Source organism: Poecile atricapillus, chromosome 4 (genome assembly GCF_030490865.1).
Source record: "Poecile atricapillus isolate bPoeAtr1 chromosome 4, bPoeAtr1.hap1, whole genome shotgun sequence".
Classification (NCBI taxonomy): Eukaryota; Metazoa; Chordata; class Aves; order Passeriformes; family Paridae; genus Poecile; species Poecile atricapillus.
The window spans coordinates 27,866,355-27,889,097 of NC_081252.1; the positions used below are offsets into that span (position 1 = coordinate 27,866,355).

At 40.0% G+C, this 22,743-nt stretch overlaps 1 protein-coding gene across 1 annotated transcript in view; it reads right to left on the reverse strand.

The window, feature by feature from the left end:
- Positions 1-22,455, reverse strand: part of MANBA (mannosidase beta) — a 53,336-nt gene extending 30,881 nt beyond the window's left edge. The window contains exons 1-7 of the mRNA XM_058837268.1: positions 22,247-22,455; positions 13,746-13,840; positions 13,067-13,172; positions 10,403-10,573; positions 7,706-7,829; positions 5,124-5,299; positions 2,415-2,525 (exon numbers count right to left, since the gene is read on the reverse strand). Of these exons, the coding sequence (XP_058693251.1) occupies positions 2,415-2,525; positions 5,124-5,299; positions 7,706-7,829; positions 10,403-10,573; positions 13,067-13,172; positions 13,746-13,840; positions 22,247-22,429 (966 nt within the window). The 5' untranslated portion in view covers positions 22,430-22,455. The remainder of the gene's footprint in view (positions 1-2,414; positions 2,526-5,123; positions 5,300-7,705; positions 7,830-10,402; positions 10,574-13,066; positions 13,173-13,745; positions 13,841-22,246) is intronic.
- Positions 22,456-22,743: the final 288 nt, after the last annotated feature.

The window sequence follows — 22,743 nt, forward strand, 5'->3', positions numbered from 1 at the left end:
TGAAAACTACAAAGCCAGAAAGAAAGACTTCTGGAAGTCATGCTAAAATGCCTGGAGGGAAAAGAGTGTGTAAAGGGGTGGAGGGAAAGACAGCTAGAGGCCACAATCTCCAAAGTACAGAAATAGCCTTAAAAACCAAAAAACTCTGCATACAGTGCTAGAGAAATGTGCATACAGAAAGACGGGGAAATAAAACTGAAAAGCAAACAAATGATTCAGAGGGCAATGAAAGAGGTAATAAATTCCTTGATGTGGGGGACGGCAAGAAACAAGCAACTTATTGATAACAGGACCCTCCATCAAGAAAACCAATGTCACTGTGAGATATGACTGTTTCACATTATCCTGAGAAACAAACTCTAGAACAAAACATTCAAATGGAAAACCAAACCAAAACCAAACCACATCCCATTCTGGATGTTGGCTTTCATTCTGCTTTGGTTTTCTACTACTCTGAACAGGAATGAGTAAGTGCTTCTCTGAGCCAAAAGGATTCCTAGCACTGTTGGCTAGAGCTCTATACAGCTCATGCAAGAACACACTGGAAGGCCACCCAGAAATATTCCCAAAGGATTAGTTAATGTTTTGAAGACTACTCTAACATGTCAGAATCCAGAAAGTAGTTCAAGCTAAGAGTAGCCAAATCTGACATAAGATCAAGCTGTGCTTTCTCACATGTACAGTTCTCATGGTTCAGTTTTCTCCTGTCCAAAGTTAAGCAGATACTCATATGGACACAAACCACTTGTGAAATGCCTCACCACTGGTTTTTTTTTCTGGGGGAGTGGGGAAAAAGGGTGGAAATAGGAAATTTATTGTTCTTGAATACAGTCAGTACAACACATACAACAGAACTGACAACAAAACAACTTTCAGGAACATTAATCCCTAATTGTAATTCCTGAAATACTAAAAGTTCTTATTAAGCTATATGAATGTTGCTGTTCAGTCCTGCTGACATGAGAGAAAATTATGCTACAACATGAAAAAACTGCATACAGAGCCTTTTTCCACTCATACAGCTCTGAGTGGGGGGTGATGGGCTGTGTGTGTGCATGTGTGTCGGTCGGAATCTAAGACAGAGATTCACAAAACACAGGAAGGATGACCAGACTTCACACTGTAAGCTGTAAGGCTTCATATGCTGGTTAATTCACAATGCCCACTACATGGTGCGCTCACTTTTTTTCCCCCCAATCTTTCCCCTTAAGGAGAAAATATAAGAGGCTTCTGTTGTAGACCATCAAGTCCTTATGATCATATGCCACAAAGCACTATGAAATATTCTGACACAAGCACACAAATGGAAATTATTAGCTTTCCTATCATTGTGCAGTTTTCACACAGTAATAACAGAATTTTCCTTTTTAGAGGCTTTATAGTCACATTTCCTACAACCAGTTTTTCCAGCCATAAAAACTGTTGCAAAAAAACCACACCATGTGTTAACTTGGTGTGGTGTTTTTTATTGTTTCAAAATTAGAACACTAGTAATAGCAAAGAATTATTATTATTATGACTTCATAATCAAACCAGGGGCTAGTCCTATATAGAGTACAACACCAGAATCTAGTGGTTTTTCCTAAGTTTTTTTCACATGAACAATACAGTAAATAGCAGTTTAGATGCCTGGTGACCGGATTAGTTTTTTTAGTAAAGCAATACACACCAGAAACATCTAATAAATGCATACATTTATGTGGCTGTTTCCACATGCTCATAGCATAAGGAAGCCAGTCTAATACCTATGATTTTTCTTTTTAATAGACCATTGGAAATTACTTTCTTCTAGACTTCTTAGTAAAATCAAACAGATAATTATAACAGCCACTGTGTTAGGGAAACCCTTATGCAAAAAACCCCAAATATTACTTCTATGGTCGTATTTAAGACCTTACCTTTTCTTAAGCCTGAAGCACATCTACCACATTCTAATAAATAAATGTATGTTAGGTTTTTAGGAATGTGTCTACCCCATAAATTTTTACAAACTGAATTAGCAAGAAAAATCTCAGTAATAAATCTTTCCGTGATCTTATAAAAAGCTAAAAGGGGTTTTCAATGTATGATACAAAACCAAAAGCAAGGTATATCAAGTTTAGAAGTGCTGTTTTCTTTTCATAAGCTAGAAAACTTAGGAAGTAAACATCTTTTCTCTCCTGAGATTTCTGGTTAACTGTAAGCCATGTTGCAGCCACAATATAAGCAAAGGCATCCATACAAGCTAAGAGTACCAGAAAACACGTAGCCATACGTTGTGACATTAAAAACACTTTTCTCATTAGCATTTTCACATGCATATTACAGCTCAGCAAAACATGTAAGAGCTCTAGATACCTGCTATGCAGAGCCGATGCACTGCTAACCTTGCACTAACACTGCAATGCCAGATGTAATTAAAATTTAGGGCTCACCTTTGAAAACTTCTCAATCTGGCATCCTGCCTCCATCATGAAAGTTGTTGTCATGTTGTATCCAGTTTGCTTTCCATGTCCATTTGGCCACCAAGCCTCCACTGCAGCACTCTTGAACATACAAGAGAGAAAGTCTGAGCAACATGTATAACAAGAGGTATCAAATGCACCTGGAGCTCAGATATCTTTGTGTGAATTACCACAAGCTAAGGAGGTTTTGTGCTACAGCTGAGATATGCTAACTCTCTGTCAAGCTGCAGCTCTGAGGTGAAAATCATTTAAAGAGAGAACTGTGATTTCTTCTGCTGAAGCCCAGGCTATCACTTCATTTTTGTGAACACTACAGGCCATGAGCACGCCTGGACATGCATGCACACATCTAGCTGCTACTCCTCAGCTGAGGTACACTGACACACTATTCCTCCAAACCCCAAATATCTGTGTCAGAAGGAGCAGCCATTTTTCACTGAGCTCTGTATCCTACACCTCCCCTCATTGATCCTTTTATCTATCCCATGGAATATTCAATATACAGCAGTAACACTTTTCAGCTGTGACTCTGGTGATACGCGCCCATACTTATGTCAAGCTTTTAAGCCAAATTCTTTTGTTCATTCCATGGTTTTTTGCTTTGTCTCTCTATGCTTCCTAATCACATCATTAGTACTCCATAATTTTTACAAACATGAAATACAATCGCTAAGATGACAGAATATTTATGTTCACTCTAACAGCCTACTTCTGCCACTCATTCCTGTTGCCAGAATTTGCCAGTTGAATGCATAACACAGAAATTGTGGAAAGCAAGCAATAATGCATGCAACCAAACAATGGAGGGATCAGCAGTGAATATAGTCATGCAAGGAGTGCCTCAATCATTTCAAACAAATTGAGGCCAGAAAGCAGCCCAACAATATGTTTTGTTGTAGCTATAATTAGACACAACCATGAACATATCATGAATATATCTTCCAGTTTCTCTGATTCAGAATTATCACAACTGCTTGTGAGAAAGGACTGATCTCTGCGCTGCATGGATACAAACGGAAGCACAGACTCAGCGTGTGCCTCGACAACAAGGGAGTGTTCGCAGCTGCCTGGAACAACTAGATGTCTCATTGGCCACTAATGATGTCACCCTCCTGCTCACCACTAGCTGATAAGCAAAATGCTGTCATGTTGGCAGCACAGCACTTCGTGTGGCAACTGCAGGAAGGCCGATACACATCTCAGAGATATGCACCACTCGAACACCTACTGACTCCACAACGTAATCTGCAATAAGCTCTTAACTAGAAATAAATTTCTGGTGAGGTCTCAGTATCTAACATGCACCACACACGTCTGTGTACAGAGTCAGAGCTCTGTTAGCCTCATCAATACATGAGAACGCATTTCAGGGTGTCTCATAAAATCAGCTGATGTGAATTCATGCAGCTAAGCCTCTTGTGCACAAAGAATAATGAAACGCTGCTCCCTCTGCTCTGAAGGAAGTACTTCCTTCCAGACTTGCAGTTGCACTATACTGACAGATCTCTTTTGAGGCTGGGGTGAGACAATTGAACAAGTAAAATAATTTTTTGACTTTGCAGTGCCAGTTTAATGTAATCCATTAAAAAGGTAGGCAGACACTAATGGTTGTTTTAAATGAAACTGGGTATTGGTACTTGCTCAAGTAGCTTGCATGTCAGATAACAGCAGTAACAAAAACTGCATGTTTCTATGCTTCTGTGTCAAAATAAAACAAAGCATGTAAGTACACAAGTCAGAGTGTGCATACTGGAACATAAACACCCTGCTTGCTTTCTCTCCATGCAAACAACTGACAAGTGAACTCAACAACACACACAGGCAATGCAGTCAAACTGGGAAAACAGATGCAGCATTACACAGCAATGCAGAAAAATCAGCAGAGCCAGTAAAATATAGAAGAGTTTGAAGGCAGACCATCTAATGCTATTAACTGCCATTGTCAGTTGTCAGAAGCCCCAAATTCCTGCTCAAAGCACATCACCCACCCACAAATGTGTGTCCTGCAGCAGTAAAGCTTCCATGGAGAACTCCGTCAGGTGTGGCTCCTGCTGCACCTGCCAGGGCTCCCATGCTCCTGGAGCCTGATTCTTTAATTAAGTTCACTCCTCATTAGAGCACCTTCTACCAGTCAAAAATTCCTCCTGAGATTTGCCTATTCAAAGCACTATAAGCAAATGTAAGGAGTAGTACTCCACAAAATTTTCTTTGGCTTTTATTTACCTGAAAGAGTATTTACTGAGAGGTTTGAGGAATGTTTCCTCTCTCTCCTGGGAGAATCATATGTACTGTAGTATATTCTGATCCCAGTCAGTCCAGTAAAGAGCAGCATGTGAGATACCTGCTGCCAGTGAAGTGAAGTGACACAGGGTATCCAGAGGTTATTTACCTAAATAACTCAAAAAAGGCCATTTAACAGTGGTCAGTGATTACGTGATCCTTTTCTAAGGCTTCATCACCTTTTTGGCAGTGGGCTACATAGCTCCCCAGACATCAGATTATAGAAAGGAAAAGAACTGTTCTCCTACCCTGTAAGGGATACAGAACTGTTGTTAAAAAGTCAGGAACACAGTAAGGAATGGAAGGAAGGCCTAAAACTGGCATGGAGGCAGAAAGTCACACTGGAAACCAGGGGAAACATTTTGTAGCTGAACTAGCTTTCCACACACACCTCCTTACCTTGTTGATGTTTACAGGCAGCACAATGCTGCCTTCTCCAGGTTGAAGCTTCACACTGAATGTTTGCTGCGTTTGTAACTTGGGAATGTTCACAGTCACAAGACCTGCAATTGGCTTAAAGCTGACTACATCAAAAATAGACTCGACTTCAAGACACCACTGTTGAGCACTCTTTACTAAGTGAAGGGGGAGAAAAAAAAAGGAATTTAAGAATTATGTTTATATAGCTACTAGTTAACATGATCCTTTATTAAAGAAAAAAATTCCAACTCTTAAGATTAAATTTAACAATTTTCAGGCTGTGTCTGAACCAGCCTACATAGTTAATCTGCTTATTTAGTGTGTTTTGACATCTAAGTCCAATGGAAGAGAAAAATGCAATATGATTTATGTTTCTTAACTATTTTTTTTAATTCAAAGCCATCCAAGCTTTTTTTTTCAGAGTTCTGTACAAAAGTCAGAGCCCTTGACACCAGTCACTTCATTAGGTAGGAATTTTTTCCCACCAATTCCTATAGACATTGTATTTGCTTTTAGTCAGCACTCATATGAACATGGTACTCTTTGGAAAAGATTGTAATCACAAGCCAGTACAATCACTTTTGTCAATGAAACAAAAACAGTATTAACAGAAAACTAGCTGAATTCATCCCAGACTCACTGGACAAAATGAATGGAGCTACACTGGGGATGAATTTGGCCTACTGTGTCTAGACTTGATGGGCTGTATCTTTATGTCCCTTCTCCCACCCATGTGTCACGAAAGAAACAAGTTAATGACTTCTCTGAGATCTCTCTAAAGTTACCACACAGCATCCTCTCTTTTACAGAGCTTACTGTATAAGGAGAGCCAGGGTCAAGGGTACTCAAGGTCTATGTGTAAATTTCCCATTAACTTCAGCAATTGAATTGCCTAGCTACTAACATAGCCTGGCTAATCCTATACTTCAAATATTACAGATTAACATATAAGCAAAAGCAAATAAAACAGAAAACAAGGAGAACTAGAACTAATGCACATTTTGTATACCCAAACTACTAATAACTTACTTGTTCTTTTCATTTACGTAGTCTTGTTATATAGTCTAGCTCTCCTTCCTCCACAAGAGAAAGAAAGCTTACTCCAAAAAAACAAAGAATTGCATTCAGCTCTGGTGTGATTTTCATTGTTTTCATAGAATGAAGAGCAATGATTGAGTTCCCAAGTTTATATTACACCCAGCATTACCCAGTGAAGACCAATTGTCTGAAATGTGGAAATGGTTAAAAAGTACCCACCCTACAACCGTTAGACATTACAGAGCATTTTTCCTCCCTTACAAAAGCATATAGAAATTACAGCCCATTTTTAACTGCATGAACTGTGGGGTCTAGGCAGAGAAACCAAGAACAATGAATCTTTTACAGACTCGGTGTCAAAAGGCTATGACACTAAATCTGATGAACAATAAAAGTACAGATGCAACTTAAATTTAGGTTGTTCATTTACTCTTTCAAATGTTATTAAGTCTGCATACTAATAAGCTCATGCTCTGGTTCCAAGCCACTCTGCTGAATGAAAGAAGCTTACTCTCTCCACTTATCCAGAGGGCAAAACTTTACCTACTAGAAGGTGGAATTGTGGGAATGTGGGAGGGGCCAGAAAAGATTTTTACTATAACTAAATTTTAGAAAGCACACGGTTTGTGCTGGGGCTTTCCATGGAAATTCCAGTCACCTTAATTCTAGGTGACCTGCAGCTACTTCAGGATGCTTTAAAAGCAGCCGTGGCATGGTGTCTTCCTCTTTTATTCATACACAACAAATCACTGCAGTGCAGAGGGCCCACGTGCTAGCCTTTACTTCACTGAAGACTGGGATCAACGGGCAGTGGAAAAAAAGCATGTGGGTGGTCTACAACAGGGCATGTCACCATTTGCAGAAAGTTTCAAGGGAAAATTAATTGCTTTTGCACAGCTGCAATGATCTTCAGGACAAAGGAGAGGAAAATCAGAGACCACTGCAAGAGAGGAAACCGGTTTTGCAAGTTAGGTAGCAAGAATGCAGGAGGTTGTCCTCTCCAATAGCAGCTTTAACAATTATCCTTGCATAGCACAACTGTTTTTCTCTCTCAGACTGCATGTTGTGTCCTGAGAACTCAGCACTCTTCGAACTCTGCTCACTGTGCATTTCTCCTTCCAATACAAAACCAAATTCCCATAGCAGCTTTGCCTTCGTTTTAAATGAAAGTGAGACAAAAGTAAGACATATTTACAAGGAGTCTTAGTGAAAACACATGCCAATAGAAAGGAAATTTTCCAAAACCAGAGAACAGGTGCTAATCTCAATTATACTACATTTATTTTTGCAGCTATTCGGGGATTTTAAGCAAAAAGGATTCTGAATTCTAACATTTTCAACGGGTATTGTTTGTACTGAAGTACTGTTTCAATACATAATAAAGGTGTGCTGTGGATAGTGCTACACACAAAGTCATAAAAAGCCCATAGAGCATTTCCTAAACTGACAGTTAATTTGGCTTAACAATAAATGGTTTCTATTCTAAAGGTGAAACCACTAAAAAGAAGAAACAAGATACTTACCAAAGAAAGGAGTGACAGAAAAGTAAATCAGGTGATAATAGTTATAGGCCTCAATCCTAACATCTTTCCAGATTCCTTGAGTGGGAAAAGAAGGGCCCCAATCCCAGCTAAATGAACATTGCTCCTAGAAAACAGAATGATTATGTTACAACTGCCTGTTTTTCACACATTGATGCTGTGCCAGAAATAAAAGACATTTGCTATCTGGGAATAAAATATTGACAATCCACTGAAAGAATTTTTCCGGTTTCCATAAACCCAGAAGAGCCTACAGTATTTTTTTCTTACTTCTCAACCAAAACTTTGCTGCTACTACTTGTATTATATAAAAAATTAAATTTTGTATTAAACATCCATGTACATAGAAATTTTGTATTACCGAAAGAGCAAAACAACACTTAGCATACCACTTTAAAAAATGCCAAAAAACAGTAAAAATAAAAAAAAACAATCCAGGAGATTACTCTCAATTCAGCTGTGAATTATCTTAATTTGTAATGTCAGGATTTAATTGTATACCTAAATTATAAACTAAGCAGAAAACTGACAGCTAGGAATGCTACAGTATTCTAGAAGAACAGTATCAAATTAAAAATCATATATGAAACAGTTTGTCTCCTATTTTTAGTTTTAACAGCACAGAGTAATTAATACAAGGAAATAAATGGATATGTGTATTTGTGTAGTTCAGTCATGTTCACTGTTTCTCCCCTTTTTATGGTTCTCTTATACAAAAACAAAGGGAACAAAAACATGGTTGAGAAGTAGCTTAGTTCTGGTACTAACATCAGAATAACTGTCAGAATTATAAAATGCTGGTCAGGCAGAGATCAGTACACTAATTTCCATTTAGCTGTTTCCAGACCTGGTCAGACCTCTACTTAACAAATCCCTTGACAACATCTATTCAGCTGCCCTCCAAGTTTCACACAGCCCCAGCCCCCAAAGCAAATACAATAGATCTCCTAAAGTCTTGTACAGTGACACACAGTTCTAAATTTAGAGACTAATAACTTACAGCCAAGGCATACTAATTTGGGCAAACCACACTGCACAAGCCTGGCCTATCCCTTGCGTTGCCAGTCAGCCTCCCTGTCTATCAAATTGCAAAAGAGCCTTCCAGGAAGCAAACACTGCACCTATTTCAAACAGAAAACCAGGGATAACGTATTCTTAGAAAACATGTCCAATTGAAAGTCATTTTGCCTTTATAAAAATAAATTAATCACTGACAGATTGGCAGGTTTCACTAAAGATACTGCAGAAACTGCTATCAGAAACAGTATGTCACAAGGACGATATGCCTGTATCACTGGAGTTCATTAGCAGTGACAGGTTTGTGTTCTGCCACAAACTCCTACTCAGATTTAGATAAGTTTACTGCACTTAATACTGCACCTGAAATGTGTAAACAGCTCTCCATTATTTTCAGATGGGAAGCAGCCAGTTTTATAGCAATGTCCTAGCACATTTGTTTACTTTTAAATGTGACATAGCTGCCATTGTTGCCATATACTTGGAACTCAAAATGTTTCTGGAAATTTCTGGAGCAGCTTCCAAGTACAGTCAAAAAACTCATTTGAGGAAAAAGCACTATTTTCCTACAAATTTAAAGGTATAGTTCAGTGAAGCATAAAATCATTTTGTGTCTTTTCCAAGCCTCTCCTTGCACTGATTTCTGAGAAACAAAGTGCACTCAGAAGAACAAATAAACTTTCTAAAATGTAGAGAAAATAAAATTAGCAGCAAGCAGACATAAAGACAGCATCTTAATCCTAAAGGATCTTTCCAGGACAACATGGAGTCCATGTTTACATTAATAAATTTTAAAGGAAATTATATCCAGGTTTAAATTTACAAGTTCCTAGTCATTTTTTGAGGAGCCTCTAGAAGGACTTTATCAGAAAATTTGCAAATAATTAACAAGAAAGGCATTTAAGTGGAGGCAAATGTGCAAAAACACCCAAAAAGAGAAATTAGAAAATAAGATCATCTAGACATTACCTCTATCTTCTGCAAAGCTATCAGAAATACACGAGAGGCTACTCAAATGATAGCTTGTCCTGAGTTAAGTTTTAACAGCAAAGAAGCCATATCTTAAATCAAAGTTCCTGAGTTTCACTCATCTATATTTATCTGGTGTTTTCATTGAATATGTACATATATGTCACACTTCACAACACTAATAAGATGAGAACAGGTCCCCTATTAGATAACTAACACTTCTTGGGACATGCCAGAGCTGCCCAGTATAAATAGCACAGCACATGAGCAACAACAAACACAAAGCTACTTGGATGAGATTTTTACAGCCTTGGCAATACAGACTGGTATTTGCAACAGTGAACTCTATTGTCTGCATACATTGCTAAACCCACCCAGTGGATCAAAATGTAATGATTACACATTTCCCAGTGCTATCCTGCCCTCTTAGTAGCAAGTCTCCTTGCTGACTCTTTGATGAAAACAACCTTTTAAACATTCTTATCACTTAGATATGAAGCCTGGCCTTCTCATGCCTCTTGTAGTGTCAACATACAAGATTATGGGTTTCTAGGGGGATGGGAGAAGGAAGCTGCAATGAAAAATGTGCCCTACTTATAAAACAACATTGCAGGTTTCAGAATACAACTGTAAGGACAGCTTGTGGTGCATTCCTCTTTCCCAGCCTGAAGACACAGACAGTTCTGCCCCTACCTTTCTGATGAAATTAACATGGCACTCTCCTTTCTGCACAGGTGGAGGGCATGCCGGGGGGATGCTGTGTGCTTTGTGACATCTGCTCTGCTCTGCTGCATATAAAACGGCTGACAAGAAACGGACTTCAACAAAATTGACCTCCTGGATCACGCTGGTAATATCAAAGCTCTAGGACAAAACACAGAACAAAACCATTACAGTGCTGACATTTATATATGAGATTTATAATCACTATTACATGGGGATTTTAATACCATACATATATTATTCAAAAGCTTTTGAAATACAGTCTCAGCGTGCTCTGATTTTGAAGGAAAAGAAAAGCTACTTTGTAAACTGAAAATACACAGAAATGTTACACAGGAATGTTCTAGATAGGAGGAGATGTTTCTGGGCAAACCACTCTCCTCACACCAAGCTCTCGTTGCAGGCTGCAGCACTCTTCTTGCACACAAAAGTGCTTGAAGGACAAGGACAGCAAGAGAATCCTTACCCTCCCTCCTCATCCAGAACTCATCTGCATCTTTGGGAAGACACCTTATTCCAATTCAGAAAGCTGCTCCATACAGGAGTGCCTCCTGTATGTAGCCCACAGTGTAGCCCACAGTGTAGCCCACACTGTGCTGCCAGCTCACCTACCACAAGGCACTGAGCTGCCTTATCCATGAATGTTGCAAAACTGTAGTTCGTTCCCCCAAAATTAAATTAAATCCTCATCCCCCAAATGTACAGACACACATTCTATGCCAGCTCCAAATGAAGTATTCGGGGGCTTCCTCACCAGGTCACAAAATCCCCTTCAGTGTGGCTGGACAAAAGGAGAAATGTTCCATTTCAGAATTATTCTGTGCTATCAAGACATGGTTCCAATGGCTAATACTCATTTATTCCTCAGAGAGCACATTTGTGAAAAGCCAAGTCTTGGCAATTTTTTCTAGTTTGGGAGCAGCCCAGCTAGAATCACTTATTTCTGTAGCATACAGCAGGAAATTAGAAAGCAAATAGCATTCCCCAATCCAGAGCCTTCAGAGAGTCCTTCCTGCAGATGTTGTTGCCATGCGGAACAGGTGAACAAGGCACAAGTCTGGGTCACAGTAACCCCGGACTCGATTTAATGCAGTACATTCTGGTTTCACAGTGAAGGCCATTTCATGAATTGTTACAATCTGATTCAAAATGAAGTTGCAGAAATATGGACAAAATAATACCACTTCCTAAATTTACAGAGCTCACTACTGACAAAACTTTAGATACTCTCCAAACAGTAAATAATTACAATTTCATAAAAGTTCTACAAAATTTTTTGATTTCACTGATGGTAAAGCTAAGTCAAAGAAAAACTAAGTGGTTTGTCCTACATCACACAGATCCAGGTGGCAGAATGTCTTATGTCTCAGTCCAGTGCCTCTGCAATAAAACCTGCCAGAATGGTAAATGCTGAGATATGCAGATGCCGCGGCGGCGGAAAGCCCGGAGCACCGCGACTTCTCCAGAAGCAGCCTTGAGAAAGGCTGGCCCGAAGCGCATGCGAGCAGCTTCGAGCAGTCAAGTGATTCCAGCTCAGCTCAGTAATAGTATAGTGATTTCAGCTCAGCTCAGCTCGGCAGCGGCGGCGGCGGCAGGCAACACAGGAAGCAGGGACGAGACAGCTGGTCCAGCGTTCCACCGAGGCACAAGCCTTTATTCAGGCAAAGCTTCGGCAAAGGGTGCCGGTAACAGCAAATCTCCCGAACAGAGGAAAACCCGGGATATTTATGGGGAAGGAGAGGGGCGGGGGGGAAGCCCGAGATACCTGTATCGGGGTGGGACAGCAGGGGGAACACCAATGAAACACAACAGTTTAACATAACTAACTCAAAGACCCCTGGGAGCAACATTGTGTCGCTCTTACAGAGAAGTATCTCCTCTCCAGGGGAGGGCCAGTATCTCGGGCCCAGCGGGCTCCTCCGTACCCACATGCAGACATCAGATTTCATTTGTAATTCAGTTATTCCAGTATCATTCTTCCTTTAACTCTCCAGGTTTTTTGATTCTTTTAAGGTGAAAGCAATTGTCCCTTATGTTAACAGCAGAGTAATTTTGTATTTTAAAGCTATAAAATTAGTTTTAATGTTTTTGCCACTCAAGATCATTCTGTAATGAATACTCTCACACTGACATAAGCAAAGCTCAAAAAATGCAAGACAATGTTACCCAAATTACCATGTTAAAAATAAACCACCCTCTTTAAAAACCAAAAGCATGAAGACACACAGGCTTTACAACACGTGCATTTTCATTGCAGTATTGGCATGTAAACCATTCTAATACCAATTAGTAAGCAGATTTACAGCTAATAAAACAGATTTAAGCTTACGTTTTCTTAGAGCTGGGACAGATCCCAAGAAGCAAGACATATTATTGGCTGAACTGATCCTCTTGCATTGGTCTTCTCATTTAGGACAAGGCACATTCACCTCTACATATGACCCCGTTGCTAGTGAAAAGATAAGTACACTTCCCTTTCTAGCATTTACCTGATTCCACATGCAGTCCTCAGGTCAACACTTTCTGCATGCAAGTACCTACTTTTGTGGGTACTTGAATGCACTGGAAGTACTCAGAACAAAAGGGCTTTGAAGAAAACACAGAAGCACCTTCAGAAATAAACACATTACTTACATATCTGTTGAACATGTTGTCTGTTCTCCCGAGAGTGACATTGTTGAGCAGGATCTGTGCTACTGTATCTACTCCCTCAAAAACCAAATTCACTTTCTGCCACTTTCTACAGAAGAAAACGTATGTGTGAGAAACTGTCAGAATACTTAGAGTTAAAAACACAGACAGGAGACAGACACTGTAAATTTTTTAAAAATAATTCATTAAATTGAATAATTTTAAAATAATTTATATTAAAAATATATTACTTAATTATATTAATAATTATAACAGCAGTTGCCTCAGCTACCTGCAAAAACATTTGACTCTACATTTGTAGCTACATTTTACCTTTAAATAGTCAAATTAAGATGAGAGCTGAAGTAGTTTAAGTCAGCAAGTTCAAGAATAGAGCAGGTTCACATACCCACCAGATATTAAATGGGATAGATTTCAATTAGCCTAAGTATTATTTTTTACTCAGCTGACAATTCATAAGTAATTTTTAACAATCAATTAAAAAAAAAGAAAAAAGCAACAATTGAAGTGTTCTGTAGCAACAGCTTTGCATCTGCACACAATTGCATAATTTGTTTTATCAGATAAAAAAGTATTAAGCAGATTTTGAGACGATGGATTAACTTGCAATTCTGCATGAAAGATGGCACAGAACTATTTTAGACATATTGTTACTGCATACCTGACGTCAAAAGGAGTTTTGAACGTCCTGCTGTAAGTCCAGTTATCTAGTGAGATCCATCTGTACATCACATCATTAAATCTATAGTATGGATCCTAGCAACAGACCAACAAAAAGAAAATTACAAGATTTATTTAGTAATAGTGTTACTACATAAAAAGCATCACAATATCTGTTAGATGAACACTTCTTACTTCAGTCAGTCTGCAAATGAAATATATACTTTAGCTAGTCCTGATATTCCTTTTCACCCTTGAAATTTTAAGTGAAAGCAAAGCTTTTTTTATTTGACTTTATATAGGTCAAAACCCTGTCTGCCATAATCACCCAAACTAGAAGTAGCAGGATTTGTTTTTACAGAAGAAATTACTGGTCTGGAAATTAACCAATAAATCCAGAGAGCTTGTGACTTAATGAGAGGAATAGAAACATCATCACCCTCATAATTATGGAGAAAGTAAGACTAATAGGATTTTAATAGGCAAAGAAATAGTATTTTAGGCCTCTAGGGACAGCAGTGAACAAATCTCTAGTTTAAAGTTATTGCGAATAATCCAGTTGTTTCTTGTCAGCTAGACTTGCTGTGGTAAGGATAAATTAAACTGTTGTATGTAGAGGGATGGAGAAAGAGAAGGAGAAGTAACACAATTTTGGTTTTGGTAAAAAACTAAATGCCTACTTTTGAGAATAGTATTGTACTTACGCCAAATGTGCCTTTCTCCCTTCAAGCACACTACCTAGAAAGAAGGCACCGTTGGTCTAAGCTACATCATCAGTTTTTCTGGCATCATGCTGTATTTATTACTTAACAGCAGGTCACCATGTCCCTCAGCCAGGTTAAAGGACCTGACACTCCACGGCCTCGCACCTCACACAAAGGCAGCAGAAGGGCACAGTGTCCCACCCCAGGTCAGAGAGCAGAAAGGCAGTGTCCCACTCCAGGTCAGAGAGCAGAAAGGCAGTGTCCCACCCCAGGTCAGAGTGCAGGTACCTGGGCCCCTGCCTGACAGCCCCGCTCCGGACGAGCTGCTGCCCCGAAACAAAGACGGATCTCTTCTGGCCTGCATGACACAACCCCAGCCCAGAGAGGGGCTGCGTTAAGGTTGGCTTTGGTAGGACTGTGCTAACAATACCAGGACACTTAACTACCAGCCTTGAATATCCTAAGTCACACTGAAAAAAATCTGCCCAGCTTTTTTTTATTTCACTACTTGCTGGAACCTAATTTTTCTCCCCATTTCAGAAGTCAAGTATGCATAGTAACGACATTTGGGATTTGAAATCTTCTGAAAAAGAAAGAAATATACCTCATATTTGTTTGACAACTAACAGGGCCAGGCTCTGTAATAAACACAAAAACCTATTTACATAGCAGAACAAAATCATAATATATAAGTCGCTCTCCTCAGCAGCACAGACCCTTCCAGAGCCGTACAGCAATACAAACATCATTCCTCGGGCTCATACAGAGGGAAAGGTGTCATCCTGCCTCTACAGGCTATGCTCTATCAATCAACTTTCTTACTACAAGGGAAGAGTCAAAGAGGAAAAGCCTCGTCACCTGAGTTAAAACTGTGACCTCTGTAATGATAATACTGTGTATTCTCTGAAAGTTAAATCATTATGAGCTTACAGGACTATTTCTGAATTTTAAGACATTCATTCCATTACTTTTGGGGAATATATATCAGACTTTTATTCAGATACAAAAGTTAAAGCCAAGAAATGCATATTAATATGCAAAATTTAGGCTTATAAAAGAAACTCCACTGAGATCATTGTACTGATATAATGAGAGGCAAGCATCAAATGTCAGAGACCATTAAACCCCACAATATTTACTTTAAAAAGCACATTCTTAACAAGAGTTTTGCTTTAACATTATATACCATTTTATATATACATATACATATATATTCGTATTTAACATTACATACTATTTTATTTCACATTATGCTTTGAAAAATTTGCATGTTAAATTTCAATTTTTGTCACTTGTATGTGTGAAATATTTAACAAAAGGTGTGAGGAAAGTTGCAAATGCACTACCAACAGCAAAGTAAGACGCACAAAAGAAATCTGAACCATTTCTCCCACAAAAGCACAGATACTGAGATGTTAATGAACAAAGTTCTGACTTCTGGAAAACGCAGAACTGGTCGACTTGCAGAAGAAATGCAGGAATATTTTATCAGAGGCAGAAATCATTGCCAAATGGGCTCTTACAGCAGCTTACAGAGTGGCATGTTTAAATCTCAGAACGTACAAAGATCCTTTCTCCTAAAGGAGCTTTCTTCTTTACTAGTGTAAAGCCTTCAAACTTCAAGAAATGCACTGATTACTAAAAGAGGTGTCACAGAAGGTGCTAATCAGCCCTTCTGACTCACAGGCACCTACCCTTTTCCATGGAAAGCTGGCAGCTCCATGTACCTTCATGTAAAACTTAACAGTTTACTGATATCATTGCTACCTAACCAATAAGACAGCTCATACATTACACACAAAAGTTGCTAAATGCTAATAACTGGTCAACTATTTTAACCATCACAAATGTTGATTGTTGTAAAATCAGTCTTGGCAACGTTCAAGCAATGCTTTTAAAAAAATTGTCAAGGTTCAGGAGAAATGCACGATCACAACAAAGTCCTCTAAGAAAGCAGAATTACTTTGCCAATACACTTGTGAGGTTATTGACTTTTTCATTATTAAATACAACTGTTCTGAGTGCTGAAGTACATCTGGAAGATGTAACCATGCAAGTCAAATTGTTTGGATTTCTCTGAAACAATTTCATCCCACGTTGAATCATTTCACATCAAAATTAAAGGCTTAGCTCAGGAAAGTGCTTGCAAAAAAAGGATAAATTTAAAGCACTTAAAGGCACAGGGAGAAAGTGAAAGATGGAGGAAATAGAGTGCACATCTATTAAATACACTTCATGTTCAATAGCTCAACAGCTCAGTGTGTTCCTGGAAGCAATTCATAAAGGGGTGGAGTAAACTATAGCTATTTTTAGATCCCACCGAACATAACAGCCTTGCATTTTCCTGCTCCCTGAAATTTTGGAGAAAAATCGGAAGCATTCAAGCTGCCTGCCTGTTTGTTCCCTGCTCCCAACCTCAATACTGTAAGCAAGCAGCAAATCACCTCCTAAGAGGAGGTTAAAAGCCCTGCTACAGATCATCAGAAGGAAGCAATTTCCAGGTCGGCTAACAGGACACCAGCAGGACTTCAAAAGCACTGGCAGCACTACAGTGACGGAACTGCCAGCGCCCAGATGGAAGCTTCTCCTTGCAATGATTTTAAGGGGATATTGAAAAGCTCAGAGCTTCTCCTGTTAGGCAGGAAATGGATGAGACATGAACACATGAGAGTGAGGCTCCAAGCCCAAGTGACCGAGTGAGTGGCACCAGGCACACCCTGGCCCAATGAAGGGACATCTCCTGGTTCCTGCACGCTCCAGGAGTTCTGAGAGGCATGGCACAAACACCTGAATGATATCAGACACAGTCAGCTGTAGCCAGGTGAAGTTCTCCATGTAATAAAACAAAATTTAATAAACAGAACAAAAACTTTGCCTTACCCTGCTTTTGTTATGGTCTAATTTGAAGTCACCTTGCATGATCTTCTCTCATAAATTAACTCTGCTGATCTTTTATCATGTACACCATAAGAAAATTCTGATGGTGTAACAGATTACCAAAATAAAATTTGCAAGCAATATTTCATGATATACAGTTTAATGATTCTGCTTTGGGCAACTTCAGACTGAAGCTAAATAGTTAACATATACTTATCTATACCCACGTGCTCCTTGACATCACAAGTGACAGCAGTCAGAACATTTATATCATTCTCACAGCTTGAAGTCAGGCTGAACTAACAGTAGTTAGATGAATGGATCATAGTCTCAGAGCATGAGTTTTGGAAGTTCCTCCTAAAGTAACTAAATTTCAGCAGCTGCTCTCAGAAAGCAGTAAACAGAATGTCACTGACAATGTTCAAGATGTGTCACAGCAGAACGCTAGGTTAAATATGACTAAAGAGTTAACACAGTAATACCCACTGCTTAATATTACTTGATATTCTGATGTATTTAACAGACCACTATAAATCTTACCTCTTACAACATCACAAGCTTTTGAAAGAAAAACTTAAGTGTCCTTTAATATTTATGCTAAGTTTTACTAAGGCTTTTGAATGTTTGTACATATGTTCTCACAGTTGAGCACAGCACCTGTATTTCAGTGGAAAAAAATAGAATAATCAACTATTCCAACAATGAATGCCATCTAACCTGAACAGAACCATAGGATACCAAATGGAATTGTTACCTGACTTGTTCCAAAAAATCTAAGTTGTGATAAAGTGTCAGAAAATAAACAGAATGTTTTATACAAACACAGAACGAGCTACAGAAAACCACAATACTTCCCAGAAATGTACAACTATCCGTTGGGGTACATAAACTTCTATCTCTTCTAATAATTGTTGATATCCAAGTATGACCATGAGGACTGTTAGCTTCTCTGCCAAGTGCATGCCCTTGTCTAATAGGCCAGAAAATGCAGTGTTACCCAGCCCCTGTTATCAGCATCACACTTTCAGACCTCTCATAATACTCTATACAAGTCTAAGTGGCAACTAGTAAGACAAAACAGCTTTATGTATAAATGCAAATGGTTGGCATATGAGAAAATCCAGCCATATTCCTCAGAAATGAAAAAGTACAGGAGTCACCTGTACTAGCAAGAAACTGCATCATGCAGAACCTGGACAGTATGTGGTAGAGGATGCCTATTTCCAGCACATAGGCTTAATAAGCAAGTTACCTGTGGGTACATATGGCTTACCAGAACAGTGCCTGAAAGAAAATACTACACTGACAGTGGTCAAAAACAAAACCTTCAGACAAAATGGTTTTGGCAAATCTTTTTCCAGAGCTGCAGGGTTAGCAACAGATTCACTGTAAGTTTTTAAGCTTTGCTCTAAAGTTATGCAAGTGAGTATTATCCTTCTCCAAGTGCATGTCTCGTGTGTTTTTTTTAAATTTTACATGTAAATAGTAGTAAGAGCTATAGTATCTTAATGAAATGTTATTAAAACAATCAGGCCAAACACATACTCTGATGCACTCTCTTGGCCCTAAAGCTTTTATCATATTTAATCCAGCATTTGAACTATGCTGATTGAACATGAAAGAAAATAATACTTTGGTAGGAAACTTGAGTGTCTTCACCAAGAGCCTTTTTTGAGACATGTGCATTTGGTGCATTCAGAATGACATGTTCCTCCAATGTGTATTTTATGAGCCAGAGTAAAGATATCTCTAGAACAAATGCTAAGAGGATCCAGAGAGATGAGTAATGAACCCTCAGCATCAGAGAGATGTTTTTCAATTCAAGTGTATGGCCTGTACAGCAGATTAAAGTAAAGCTACAGACACGCAATCAGAGCATCCCTGTGCAAAACCAGTCTGTGCGTCGACCTAAATTTGAAATGAAACACACAATGATAAATAAATTGCGTGCAGCCTAGTCTTGCAATCTAAGCCACATTCTGAAGGCTTAATATTTATCAGCTTACCCCTGCTGCCCTCCTTCCCCTCCTTGTGAGATGCCCACTAAGCTACATTGCTGGAATAGGCCCTTCCCCTTTGCTTTAAATTTCTATTTTGGTTGCTAACTCATTGAAAATCTCACGGTTACAAAAGCAAAGGATGCAGTGCTATTTGCCACTTGCAAATCACACAGAAAAACAGCATGTAGATTTCACCAGGTTGCTGAAGGACGGGGGTCCTGCTATCCAGAATGATTTTGTTCCCACTAGCTTTGTTCTCCTCTTTCCTGGTACAGCTTTTCAGATCAATCTCCACTTTTGATGACAAGCTGGGTTACCGATCTAGTGACATCCTCTGTAAGATGAATAAAGATCATATATTCTATTGCAAAGAGCAAAAGGAGAAAATGAAAAAATACTTGAGAACAAAGCTTGTATTTAGGCATCTATAATAAATCTCCTACTTCTATACTTAACACAACATTAAATAGGGCTGATTTCCAGAGATAATGAACTCTGAAAAAATGGAGCAACCAATGCTCTATGTCTCTACAATTAGGGCAGTGTGCATGCTTTTGTACAAATAGCAATATAGGAACATGATTTTAGGCAGCTTCATTTGAAAACCTTTGGTCTCTTTGACCACAGTGAAGAAACCTCAGGACAAACAGCTGAGTCCCTCTCTAGAGCACGAAGCCTCACATTGCAATAATGAATGATGTCACTGACTCCAAACAACCCAGGCTTGCTGCTTTGCAGAATGCAACAACTATGGTGACACAGATTGAGTACATTTAACACCATCTGCAATAGCCTTCAGATCTGCTAAGGTTGCTCCCTGTTTTGGTATGGTTTGCATTCCGCCTTTTAAATAAAAATGTGATTTCAAAACAATTTAGATATCCTGGTGCAAATTTCTGTGAATGTTTCTTTCTGTAAACTGAGCTTTGCTAAACTGAGTAAGAATAAGTTTAAGCTGGCCTTGAGCTACCTGTACACACCTATACATACAAACAGGTTATCTGATTCTGAGCTTGGAACTAGCCAGACACCAGCTGGGTCCAGCCCAGCGGTCAAGCAACCACACTAGTGCACCATTTTGGTTAACTCAGCACTTCAACAGCAACTCCACCAATGTAGCAACAGCTTCCAGTCCACAGCAGGTTCATACCCAGCTGTACCAGCAGGTGTTTGGAGCAAGTTCTTACTTGTATTCAAGTAAACATGTTCTAAGTGACCACAGCCAACCATCATCGATTTAATTAGCCAAACACCCACTGCTGCCCAGCTGGCTGACTAAGCTCTCATGCCTCTGTGCAGGCTTGGGATTCTGCCCAGGCACATGAGAGTTCATGATCCTCATTTCCAAATATACTGCTAAATTACAGGTCAGTTAGCAGCAATGCATTTAAATTAGCAATCACATCTTCTCACTTCATAAGTGTACTTCATGTGAGTGTTAAATGTGAGTCTTTCTTCACATCACTGCCTTGTGTGCCTGAGTCAGTGCACTGGTCACAGTTTCTCCTGAATGATTATTCACCCTTCTTGCAGCAACACCACCCAGCACAAACAAGCACCCCAAACGTTCAGTTTACCTTGGGCACTTTTGCATGAGAGAAAACAGCAGTTGCCTTCACCAATCCGCCACATAAAGCCTCCCTGCCCCTTGCACATTTGAAAACTATAAAAAAGCCCTTCTGAAACCTTAATTCTCAATGTCCAAGATGTTACATCACTTAGCACATCGATGTTAAAATATATGATCATAGTATCTCTGCCTATCCCTTTATAGCATATTTTTTTTTCCAGTGTTGATGCTTTGTATCTGGCAGTGACACTCTTCAGAATCTATTATTAGTACTGGGATTCCCAACCTGTGCCAACACAGAAAATGCTAAAATTATCCTGCCCAAAGGGTGTCACTTTCTCCTTTTACCTCTCTAACTTTAAACAGAGTAATAAGCTGAAGGATAAAACCCAAGAAATAGAAAATATAAAATGCGTACATCCAGAATGTGTCTTTTAAATAAATGATGCACAGGAACTGCACCACTGGGCCCACAATAAAGGAGTGATAATACAATATACTTACAGCATACAACAGTATATTTTCCAGCACAGAACTGTGTTTATCACCTTTATAGATTACTTTGTTAACTTCAATGTGTTTTATTCCTTTCCTTGTTCCAGGTACATGTTTCATTCTCCTTGTTTCCTTTTAAAAAGACATTTTATTTCAACAATCATCCGGTTACTGCCACGTCTGAGTCACAGGCACCTTATGCTAGTATTAGAATACTTTGTTACCCATCTGCAACTGCAGTTTTGAAAATTTGTGCAAGAAAGTGGTTGCTGTGTTTCTTTAAATTTAAAAATTTAACAGAGGCAAGTGCAAACAGAAGCAGACAAGCTTCTTCAAAGTTTTAAGACAAGAGTCAGTCCTTTAAAATTAACTTCTGTTTCAGACTGTACTTTCCTTAGGCAGAATGAGTATACATGTAATCGCCACTATTCTGATATTCCCTGCAAGTTTTAAAGGAGTTTTTTAATGGCCTGAAATCCCTAAGCTTATTGCATCAACAAGTCAAACTTTATGAGGGTAGGTTTAACTTTTCATTCTTTTGAAGGACCAGTGTAGGTAAGCATGACTTACATGCTGTGAGGGTATTACAGGTATCTGGTGTCAGCACCCTGGCTACGTGTCAAAATCACAATCTCACGTACAAAAAAACTTCCATTTGTATCCTCGGCCTGGGACCGAGGACAGTGCAGCCACCAAACGAAGCCTGGCTGCTGCCCCGGCGATGCCAACCAAGCCTGCAGTGGCCGGGCAGCCGCCGGGACGGAGCTGTGTTTTGGGGGGCCGGGTTCTCCGCTCCGAGGCGGGCTGCCCACGGCGGGCAGGGCTGCTCCAGGGCCCGGCTCTCGGAGTACCGTACCTGGATGAGGCCCCGGCGGAGCAGCGCGGTGTGAACGCAGCCCGGCACCTCCGCTCGGAGCGACACCGAGCCGTTCCCGCTGCGGAGCCGCCAGCTCCCCCGCAGGCTGCGCACCTCCGGGCCGCCCGCGGCCATCGCCAGCGGCACCAGCAGCACCGCCAGCACTACCGCAGCAGAGCCCATGGCGACAGCGCCGCGATCAGCGAGCTGGGGCGGTGCTTCCAAGGACGGAAGGGAGGGAAGGGGAGGGAGGACGCCGGCGCTCCTGAGGGCGATGCAGCGCGGCTGCGCGCGGGGCCTGAGGCCGGCCGGGCCCAGCGCTGAGCGCGGCCGCGGAGCGCGAGCGGCAACGGGCGCGCTGCAGGGCGCTGCACGGCCCTGCCCGAGCACGTCGGCAAAGGGGAGGGTGGGTTTTCTTTTTGCCTCCAAGAGACACGGCGGAACAGTGATAGGAGAAGCTGTAATACGGTTACGAATCTTTCAGGTGCAGCAAATGC